This window comes from Mytilus galloprovincialis, chromosome 7 (genome assembly GCF_965363235.1).
Source record: "Mytilus galloprovincialis chromosome 7, xbMytGall1.hap1.1, whole genome shotgun sequence".
NCBI classification, from domain to species: Eukaryota; Metazoa; Mollusca; class Bivalvia; order Mytilida; family Mytilidae; genus Mytilus; species Mytilus galloprovincialis.
In genome coordinates this window covers 68358826-68370541 of record NC_134844.1, presented here as the reverse complement: position 1 = coordinate 68370541, position 11716 = coordinate 68358826, and the positions used below count along the sequence as shown (strand labels likewise).

Below are 11716 nucleotides of genomic sequence, written 5' to 3'. Positions count from 1 at the left end.
ACTAAACGATGAATTCGATCTAACATATAGGTATGGGTTACAGGTTCACCTTTCGAGGAGAGTTTCAAATGAACATGTAATAACATATTTTTAGAAAAAACTCCGTATATATAACATAAGGCTAAAGTAGTTCTAATACTTTCTATATACTCAATTTTAAATCTGTATATAGAATATAACAGAAAAGAATATTTCATTTTCAAAATTAAAGGATCTTTAAAGAGCATATAAATCAAAAACAACCATTGGTGGTACGAGATACTGCATGATGATACCCCGCCCAAACATTTCGGTAGACAGGAAGGTTTTTGAGTTGTGAATCTGAAAAAGCATCACACAGTATAACTAACTTAATATATAAACCTTGAAACCAAATTTCAGAAATCATTGTATTGTATTACGTAGTTTCTGAGAAAAATGTGACTAAAATTTTCAACTTAGCTGTCATGTAATGAGTAATGAATTTTAAAACGCATCACACGATATAGCCGACTTCAATAAACCTTTCAGAAATCCTTGTACTGTAGTTCATGAAAAAGATGAAACGAAAATATTTGTGGGACGGTACAACAAACTGACGGATGGACGGTTGGACGGAGGGACAGACAGAGGTAAAACAGTATACCCCCACTTTTTCGAAGCGGCGGTCTAATGATTGGGTCAACATTAAGACATTACAATACTAGTATGATATAATTATCTTTATAGCACTATAAGCCTCAGTCACAATCGGAGCCAATACAAAATAGAAAAAAACAACTAACACATTGATATCAAATAACAGTCAGTATCAAGACATGTACTACATAGTTCAAAAGAACTAACAATGTAATCATCATTTTCCCCCATAATAGTAAAGTTTTCTTGTGTTAACCTCGAAGATTTATCATATTTATCTAACTTTTTAAAGTTCGTACATGTGCTTGAAATATGATGAAAGAGTTCCTCCCTCAAATTATTATGAAGTGAGCATTCGATTGAAAAATGACGCTCATCCTCAACTTTATCAGCTGTACAATACGATTTTTTTAGTATCTAGCATTTTCAATTCTCAATGTTGTGGAAGAGATTTCTGAATTAACGTATGAACTACCTTTCTTAAAATCAATAATATCTAAATATGTTTTTCTTCTTGAAAAAAATCTTTAAATGAAAAATAAGTGTCAAGTTTCCAACAAAACACATACAACGTAATGTTCTAATTTTTTAAAATTAGACAATTTGACAAAGACACAAGTGGGACAAGAATGTCACACATTGTGTTAGATATTTTACAAGTTTGTTAATGGCTTTTATACTGCACTCGTTCTATTTTAGCAGTCAAAATGACTGTATATTTCTATGGCATATATATATATACAGTCACTGACCCGATATCACTTTTCCTTTTGAATATTTAGATAGAAGTTGCCAAAATATTCATGTCCGTCATATTAGTTTTTCGAAATAAGTTTTGTTGTAAATCATCATTTCTGCATCTCCACCAACCATAAAGAGACATATTTTTCTAGATTTTAAAATAAGCTCAGGATATTAAATCGGTATCCCTTCAAATATATTGAGTTTCATCTCCCAGACTATGTCTGATCGATCGCTATGGGAAGTGCTGTGTACTGTCTCCGTATTTCGTGGATTCACATTCCCAAACATGATACCGTATTCATAATTGGAATTGCTCATCTATTATGAGCACACATTCTGTCCTAGTATTTATCTTCTTATTTTTAAGGATCTGGGTATGTATTTCTCTCTCTCTTTGTTTTTCTCATTTTGACTGACGCTACATTAGTCCATTATTTCTGCGACAAAATTAATTCAAATAAAACTCAGATGAGTGATACAAGGAGAGAAAGTGTTGCGACAAAAGAAGGCGGGTAGTGTTATCCAATTCCGATATATTTATTTATGTAGTTAATAGTTGGGAAATCTCACTCCCCTGATACGCGAAAAGGAGGAACTGAAGATCTAGAGAAAGAAGGTAGATCAAGACACACATGCAAAAAATAGCGAAGTAGAACAAGACTGATAGTGGACACACACACAACTAAATATAAACTTTAGATAAATAAAGTACCTAGACACGTAAAACGAAAGTGGGACGAGGGTAAGGACAGGGCAGTTGCTATAAGCATGTGTATCAACTCCAATATGTTGAGACAAGTATCATGGAAAGAATAATTGTAATCAAAACGGACAAACACAAAAATCATAGAGAACGGAGTTGGTATTTTTAGAGAAAATTAACCCACACACATAAGAAAAACGCATTGTCGGAATAATGGGCTGTCGGAGTAATGGGTTGTCGCAATAATGGGCTGTCGGGGTAATGGGCTGTCGGAATAATGGGCTGTCGGAATAATGGGCTGTCAGAGTAATGGGCTGTTGGAATAATGGGCTGCCTGTCGGAGTAATGGGCTGTCGGAATAGTGGGCTGTCAGAGTAATGGGATGTCACCGCTACGCAGCTACGTCCGGTCAGAATTAGGATGTTAAATCCGCGATTTCTCGTGTAGAGAGGATTGCTCGCTCTCTGCAATTTGATGACTCTTTTAAGAACTCATTGAGGTGTCAGTAGATTGTCTGTTGCATGTTCTTTATGCCAGTCTCTGTCTAATACATGTATGTGTGGCAGTTAGGATTGTTATGTTATTATTAGCTCCCTTTGGTTAAACTCCAAATTTCATATTTGATGTATTTCATTGTTAGATAATTTACATGAAGCTTATTAAGTATATAGTTAAATTACATAGCTTTTGCTATTTGAATACATTGGTTAAAGATATTTATTTATATTGTAAAGTATAATATTTGCATCGTCGCAAAATCTATGGTTACCTTCTGTGAAACACATATATATTTTATACAAATAGTTTTAGATTCACATTGGGTATTAGCTGATAACGAACATTTAGTCCAAGTTCAACCGCCCTTTAGATTTGGACATCATTCTGCTATGTGCCTTCTAAGTACGGCTTATATGTATTAAGTGAATGCTCCATAACTATTGATGTTTGGCTTATCATGATAAAAGATGTATTTTGATGATAAAAATATAAACTGTTTCCATTGTTTTTGGTTCCATTAACTTAGATATTTTAAAGCGCTTTTACATTTGGCATCCATCGTCTCCGTACAAATCAGTTCACAAACTAGAATAAGTCTACGACCATATCACGTAGAAAACACCGGTTCTCGTACGATCACCGAAGTTAAGCAACGTCGAGCCCGGTTAGTACTTGGATGGGTGACCGCCTGGGAATACCGGGTGTTGCAGACAGAGAAAGGAAGTTATGATAAAAAAAAAGTTAAACCACCCTTTAGTTTAGTGCATCATAATCTGCTACATGCCGTCTTAGTACGATTTATTTGTAGTCACTGAATGCTCCGAATCTACTTACGTTTGGCTTAAAGAATGTATTTTGTTGATTAAACCACTGTTTTTGGTTTCATTTACTTAGATATTATAAAGCGCTTTTACATTTTGCATCCATCGTCTCCGTACAAATCAGTTCACAAACTAGAATAAGCTGTGGTCCGAATCCCCGAATCTCCAGCAGAATTGTTTCTGCTACACATCTATATCCTTATTTTCCTGTGTAGGTTCCCATTATTTCATCCCGAACGATTTCTATTTCAGGACCTAAACTTATTTTATCCACTGTTACTTTGTTCTGGTCCTGAACTTGCATTGTATATTTGCCACTGGACGTTAAACAAGCATCAATTCTCGATGCCGACCATGGCCATTATGGGAATCATGATAAAAAAAAATTGATATAAAATGGAATGTTGAAGTTCGGTAGGATAATGATTGTTAAATCCGATGCCCTGTGTAAGCCCAGTAGCATGATATCTGTATGATAAGATATCGTTGCAACGTTATGCATGTTAAAGTATCCTTTCAACAACTTTCTTTGATTCTTTAAGCAAACTATATGCTTCTAACCAACTTAACTCATTTTGCATTAGCAAACAAATCTGTATCGGCTTCCATTGCAAAACTCACTTTTAGTTAAACTCTTCCGGAATATGCATGAAATAGTTGCCACTATACATTTAAACAATCCACCAATATCATATAAATATTATGCTTCACATCATTACAATCTTATATAATATAATAAGATTTAACTGACGATTACTCCAGATAATCCTTAAAAGAATACAGTAATAGAAATAAACAAACACAAATTAAATACTTAGATAAGCCAGCATAGTTGTTGGTATATCAAATTTTACTTTTTCAACATATTAAAATAATTAGGTGACTTGCAATGCGCATTGCCGTATATATATATAGATACATAATACATGTATGTATCACATTTTTAAAATTCATTCATATTAATAAATATACACTTAATACTTGTGTTTGCACTGATTGTTTTTGTAGAACGAGTATAAATAACTAACATAATATATTGACAATATATGCTGACATAATTATGTGTCATTTAAAAATAAAGTTATCTAAATTTAGCACAATTTGACATGATCGTTATGCACCAAAGATATCGGAAAAGTATTTAGAAGTATAAATCAGTTCAATATTTAAATGTGTACCTGGAAAAGGGTACGTACTGTTTCGTGTGAACAGCTAAAGACTTTATTGACGAAAAGTATGTCATGAAAATCTATAAAAGGTAAGACAATAATTTACTGAATACATTTTGTAACTTGATAACAGTTTTAAAATGAGAAAATAGATCTAAAGAAAAATAAATATTGTTAGGTGTATGTATAAATATTAAGAAACTTCAATGAAACAAAAACCCGGAAATACATTTCTTGAAGCAAAACAACAGACACACACCATGCACATCTAATCGTCAATATATTGTGTTGTGTTTTATTTGGTTCTTCATTGTTTATTTAAACTTGTATTGACACTTATGACAGTAATTGAAATTGATATGTTACCTTATGAATTTAATAATATAACTCATATTTTATAGTCGACACCTTAATTAGTACGAATAATCTTGAATTAATAAATGATTGCTAGAAACTTCAAAAAGTAGGAACAAATGAGACACGTTGGTCATCTATTATTATATATACAACGAGTTATCCCTTTGGAAGGACAACAATTAGGATTTGAAATCTATTGGTATAGCAATACGGAATTCTGGAGTTGTGCCGTTCCGATACATGTAATGAAGCCTTCGCGTTAGTGAGGTTTCTTTTTTTACTGTGTCGGGTTAATACACGAGGGTGGTGGATAGTCATGACAGTAAATTTACATGATATTTTACACAATTAAATTTTTAATGTTATGATTTCCTCATCTACTTAGTATTCGTGATTTAATATACGGTACACAAATGCATATACTTTTTTTAACGTCACTTTCCGGAATATATATCCGGTGTCATTAAAGCTAATTGACTAAAACATTCGTTCCTGTGTATACTTGTAATGTTACATGTATTTAATATTATTTATTTTGTGTTTATTTTTTATATATATTTTTTTAGGTTGATCTAATGAATAAATTATTTGAGAAGTATAGTAATGCATCCAGCACAAGACCAGCAGCATGTTAAGTATGTGAACCGTACATGTAAGGTCTTAGTGTTTATTTTCAAAGCTAAAGAGTTGAATTTAAAAGAAAAAAAAGGTGTAAAATCGATTTGCATTTTATCTTTTTTTGTGCGGAGTCAGGCGCGGATTCAGGGGGGGGGGGGGGTTCCAGGGGTTGGTTCCAGGGGTTTGAACCCCTTTTTTTCGGACGATCAATGCTCTTGAAAGGGGACATGTAGTTGGAACCCCCCTCTTTATCCTGGAGTAAGGACCAACCACCTTTTTTTAAACGACTGGATCCGCCCCTGGGAGTACCGTCGGGGACCTACATGTATATAGTAAAAATAAATAGTATATATTGTTTTGTGCCGGACGTACATCGACCCTAAGGGCTTTGTTTGTTCAGTATACAAAAAAGAAAAATAAACAACATTTTTGACGCCTAAATACATTGTTGTAGGCAAGCTGTAAGATATTTAATGAAAATAAAAAATATGTAATGTAGTTTATGCGAACTCCTTCAGGATGTATATTACTTCACGCAATTTTCATCGTAGAACTGAATATTTTAAATAATATTTGGTTTGAAGAAAACAATAATGTATCCAATACAAAGTTAAGTACTATATAAGATAATACATTAAAAACAAATGGAATCAAGCAACGAGCACGTTGCTTTTTTCAGTTTCAGAGGAGTATGCTATAACTATATTATTGTAGTTTAAGGAAAAAAAAGGGGGGGGGAAACTCAAAAGAAAACGAAATAAAATAGATGAAAATACAAAAAAAAATATAATTATTATTGTTTGAACACGTGGCACGACTAAACAATATTGTGTAAGTGTACCTACCTGTTATTTATATATAACGTTTTGGAATTCAGTTGTTGCTGTTACGACATTTTGGAGATCATTTAGCATTCATGAATGAATATCTCTGATTCCTTATTCACATTTGGTAACAGATATAATGCCTTTTTCGAGTTAAAATTATTCAACATTTTCATTTTTGAATAGTTTGGCCTCCCTGCATCTGCTCTTGTATGTTGGGTTCCACTTATACTATATCATGAATAGAGTTGATGACTTTGCGTACACGTATATGCATATCTATATGTTTAGTCTACTCTTTATGTTGTTGAACGAACGTATAAATATACTTTTAGATTTCTTTGTTGACTGTACGTACGTATACGTTTAGTTTAGTATATATTTTAAACTCAATGTGTTGTTGACCGTACGTATACGTTTAGTTTAGGATATATTTTCAACGCAATGTGTTGTTGACCGTACGTATACGTTTAGTTTAGGATATATTTTCAACGCAATGTGTTGTTGATCGTACGTATACGTTTAGTTTAGGATATACTTTAAACTCAATGTGTTGTTGACCGTACGTATATCATTTGTATTCATTGAGTTTTAGACGTTCATACTTCTATGTGTTGATTACGATATCTATACTGTAAAACAAATTACTTATTTTCGTGTCTTTCGCAAGTAGAAAATAAACGCGAATATGCGAATAATCGTCGCGAATATGTAAATCGTGGCTCATACTTTATAAGAATACATCAAGTAAATTAGTAAATCGCGAAATTGAATAGCCGCAAAGTGAACCGTTAAAAGGGTAAAACGCGAAATTAAGTATCCGCGAAGAAAAGTTGGTCTACATGCAGTACTCTGTTTTATAGGGAACGTTTCCATTCTATGTGTTGTTGACCGTATAAATACTCTGCCTTCTATATTAGTTTCTGCTCTATATGTTGTTGAATTGTGCCACTGAATAGCATATCATTTTATGAAAGCCTTATGTACAAATATACAAATGAATACTATAGATTATCAGAATTTCATATCGAAATATTGTATATCATATTAGAATACATTGTTTTACATTGATTATAAGTTGTATCTTATTTAATATATATTATAGTCACAACATAAAAGAAACAAGATCAGGGAAGAAGACTATTGAAGTTTCAGAATCTGCATTTTTGTCTCCAGATTACGACGAAAATTGCACGAAAAGAGGATTGGCAGTTCTCGTACAGAACTTTGATCAACAATGCGCAGACATAGAAAATTTAAAGTTAAATGGCCAGTTTAACAAACTAATGGAGCTTCTTGAAAGTTATGAATATGGTTTTGAAGTTTTCGAAAAAGACGGAAAACAAATTCATAAAAATTTGTCAAAAGATGATCTATACACCTTGTGTTCTAGCGGTGAGTACATATGGGAATTAAGATTGGTTGTTGCTTCGTTATCGTCCAGTAGTTATCATTCCATGCATTATCAGAATAGGTCAGACCTTTTTTTCTATCTACCAGAGAAAAAAAGGGTACTGTGTTCGATATATAAAAAAAATGATTTAATCATACACTTGACCTTTCTACTATACAAATACATGTTGACATATATATAACATGATGCGATACATGTATAGTAAACTTTAAAAATCGCATGGTTTTCCACTTCTGTTGAAATTACTGTTTGCATCCCAGTTTAATTTAGGTCCCTAATCTCCGTCCGTGGTTAAGTCCTGTTGATTTCACTGTGACACAAAGCCGATGATTTGAAAGTAAAATAACTGTACTTTGAAGCGTAAATATTTCAACGCAGGATAAAAAAAAGTATCAATACATTGTAGGTTAATGTAAAATGCATTTTTCATTACTCTCAGTTTCTAAATCTTGTACAAGAAGAAGAAGAAGAAGATGCTTTATTTCCATAAAATGGGCTCACAAGGAGCATAATATTATATCATTGTAATATAATATTCTTTTACAAATATAATAAACAACACAAGTTACAAACACAAATAAGAAACAACAGTTATCACATATTAGTATACATATAAAACCTTTGTCTCAGGCACACCTCTGAAAAGTAACAAAAAAGAATACTGTGAGTAGGCTAAATATATCTAGCTGAACTGCAAGAGGCACCTAGGGACGGTGCTATATGGCATGGTGGGTGCATATTAAAGTACAAGTGCATTTTGTTTTTATTTTTCTACAATGCATATTTTTTTTATTTTATATCTGCTATCTGTTTCAACTTTTACACATGACAAACACACATTTAGATAAGTAGACATTGTGTTCAACCATAGACCTTGCTTACAATAACTGTAGTAAATTGTGCGGAAGTTTGTTATCGATCTAACCTATTAAAAAGGTGTAATCTTTTAATTTCCGGACAAGCATTCATTCGAAAAATTAGATGAGTCTATCTAAAATATATCACCAAAATATTGTCCACCATAGGCCAAATCAAACAGAAATTAACAGCTATTATAGGTCACCATCATCATTGAGCAAAACCTATACCTCATAGTTAGGTAGAAAATGACAAATTTAAAACAATTGAAACGATAAAACTATAGACCTGATATATGAACAGAACAATTGTCAAAAATTAACACACATGATATAACAGCAACAAACAAAAACCACTGAGTTACAGGTTCCTGACCTAGGACAGGCACTTACTTTAATTTGTAAATGTTTTGAAGTTACCAACGTTCCATTAACCAGTAAAGTGGTGTGTATTTGAAGGAACCAATCACAAACAAACAAAAACCTAATAAATAGCAATGAAATTAGATAACAAAGCAATAACAGTACGCTTTGTACATTTTACAGTTGCTAAAGAAATTGACAAGAATGAGTACAACTATTATTACTGTCTGTTATTTGTTATCCTTGGTCATGGGTCAACTGGAATTATTAGGTGCAAGACAGATACAGGAAACACAGAGTATGCTGAACTATCAAAGATCACGGAGTTGTTTCAGCCTCAGAACTGTGCGGCATTGGCATTGAAACCAAAGGTCTTCATAGTGCAGGTTTAGTATTGAATAATAGGCTTGTAAATCTTTTATTCTGCAATGGATATGATGTTACTTTTTCGCAAAAATATCTTATCTACATGTAAAAATCACTGTTGCAATTTAGAATTCAAAAAGAAGATTTTAGTATCAAAACTCAGGACCCATTTTTCCTTTTTTTTTTATAAATCGGCATTTACACACTCGTCCATGATATTCATGACATGTAATTGTTTGGCCAAATGGTATAAAAAAAAAAAAATGCGCAAAAAAACAATTGCTCACACTTTTTTTGTCATTCTCCAATTAATTAATGCTTGTTGCTAAATATCACCTGGCACTTTTTCATGCATTACCAGGCCGAGAAAAAAAAAAAGAAACAGACTACAGTACTTTGACTGTGTGAGACTTCTACTAGAAAAAAGACGGCTAGACAAGAAGTACGGCACAGACATTTAACATTGAATCATGCTACATACGAACTCATCAACGAGTGGCTGTTAAAATTTCATTTAAAACGGAGAGAGCGCGATGCTCTAAGACACAAGCCTCCACATTTATAAATGCAACACAGTCAAACGTAAAACCTCGATTAAAAAAAAAAATGTTTTGTGAGATCTCGACCCTCCCTTTATATCTCTGGTCAATTTAAAAAACAAACGCAAAGCAATACATTGTTGATAATAATTTATGTATGTGTTGCATTGATTCGTTTTACAGTTTTCTTTAACAATTTTATAGACAATGGAACCCAAGGATCCGAATCAAGCAGACGCTAGCGGGATGCCCGATGACGTTAAAGAGAGAAAACAGCAGAGAATACCACGGGAAAGTGATTTCCTTACGTATACTTCTGACGAACCATGTGAGTCTCGTTCTGAATAAACTCATCACAGATACCAGGATAAAATTTTGTATTTACGACAGACGCGCGTATCGTCACAAAAGACTCATCAGTGACGCTCGAATCCAGAAAAGTTAGGCAGCAACCATTTGATTTTCTGGGGGGGGGGGGGGGGGACTCTAAGTTTTTTTGGAAAAAAAAGTTTGTTTCCAGTTTTTGTCCAGAAAAAAAAACCATAGCCCCCCCCCCCCCCCCCCCCCCCCAGAAAATCAAATGGTTGCTGCCTTAAAAAGGCCAATGAAAGTACGAAGACCGATTGCAAAAATAAGTCAATAAGTAGTATGCTAGTTAACCTATTACGATATTTTCATACTTCATATGCGGTAAAATATATTTCAATTGCGATAATGAAGTATGGATAGTATTCAATTTGACCTACCACTCAATCTTAACGTTTTGCAATTCTTGCATATTCTAAACAAGAACAAACCAATTATTTAAACAACAGGCAGACTCTTGCTTCGTAGATTGTAATGGAGTGCGAGAAATGAATGCATGTTTGATAGGAGAATTGTTTTGCCTTCGACCCCGCAGAGAGTTAACGTTATTGCAATGGTTTTGATTTAGGTGAAAGTTGGTTTCTCTCTCCTTACTCGAGCTTGTGTTTTACGATGGACGTTGCTGTGATAAGTACAACTCATCCTTGTAAAGGTCAATACTAAAATTTGGACAAAAGTCAAAGACGACCCACGGGTAATGGTGTTATAGAAAATTTTGCAATCTGTGATAAAAATTATCTATCCTTAATAACTAGAAAATCTATCTTTGCAAAACAAAGATGGCAGTAGACATTGATAAAGAAGTAAAGTGGGCTCTAGCCTGTTAGCGAAGGTAAGAAAGTTGACTGTCCCTTTGGTATCTTTCGTCCCTCTGTTGTAAGTTTTGTTCTAAACAAATTCATCAACTTTGATACATTTAATATCAAAGTTCCGTTAGTTGCATGTGAAATCAAAGCGTACGAATATATTTTTGCCTTAAAATATAATTTTTATTCTGTAAAGCATACACCAAATAATCAATCAAAATTCATAATGATTAACATCATGCTTGTTTTTATTATTAATTTTGTGTTTCTTGCAGGTTATTTATCGGACAATAAATTCCTAAATTCATTAGTGAAAACATTAGAAGAAGATCAAAACACATGGTACACAAACCGTGGTATCAATCCGATACCAGTTACTGAAATCCAGAGTCTTCTGATCAAGATCAATAGAAAGCTTAAGGAGACAGGTTCAAAAGTGGCATATACAACATCGTCATTGACTAGGAAAATGTATCTACAAAAGAGAACGTTTTAGGTGTGACTATCATGAATTAACTGCTATTCTGTACATTTTCTTATCGACTTTACGATTCCTGAAAACAAATATAGTCGGACAAGTTATTTGCAATGCTATGTATTCGTATTATTTATACATAATATATATTTTTGTTAATTGAAAACGTTATATGGTG

At 33.0% G+C, this 11716-nt stretch overlaps 1 protein-coding gene and 1 non-coding gene across 4 annotated transcripts; both read left to right on the top strand.

Moving 5' to 3' along the window:
• Positions 1 to 3157: 3157 nt before the first annotated feature.
• LOC143084467 (5S ribosomal RNA) lies at positions 3158 to 3276 on the top strand. Its single transcript, XR_012981090.1, has one exon. It is a non-coding gene; the product is annotated as a 5S ribosomal RNA (ribosomal RNA).
• Positions 3277 to 4402: 1126 nt separating this feature from the next.
• On the top strand, positions 4403 to 11716 carry LOC143083537 (caspase-3-like). Of its 3 annotated transcripts, none has more exons than XM_076259782.1 (6): positions 4405 to 4642; positions 5477 to 5545; positions 7529 to 7747; positions 9170 to 9372; positions 10096 to 10219; positions 11339 to 11716. In XM_076259782.1, exons 2-6 carry the CDS (start codon positions 5539 to 5541, stop codon positions 11557 to 11559), a joined length of 774 nt encoding a protein of 257 aa, XP_076115897.1. In that variant the 5' UTR covers positions 4405 to 4642; positions 5477 to 5538; the 3' UTR covers positions 11560 to 11716. The 3 variants fall into 3 exon arrangements, with proteins under 3 accessions (XP_076115896.1, XP_076115897.1, XP_076115895.1); XM_076259780.1 differs by having other exon boundaries at positions 4406 to 4642; positions 7458 to 7747; XM_076259781.1 differs by lacking the exon at positions 5477 to 5545 and having other exon boundaries at positions 4403 to 4642; positions 7458 to 7747.

Excerpts from the sequence above, each read along its gene's own strand:
- LOC143083537 (XM_076259780.1), top strand. The coding sequence starts at position 5,514 with ATGCATCCAGCACAAGACCAGCAGCATGTTAA. Across the intron at positions 9,373-10,095 it reads CAAAGGTCTTCATAGTGCAG|ACAATGGAACCCAAGGATCC; the intron begins GTTTAGTATTGA and ends ACAATTTTATAG. Across the intron at positions 10,220-11,338 it reads GTATACTTCTGACGAACCAT|GTTATTTATCGGACAATAAA; the intron begins GTGAGTCTCGTT and ends TGTTTCTTGCAG.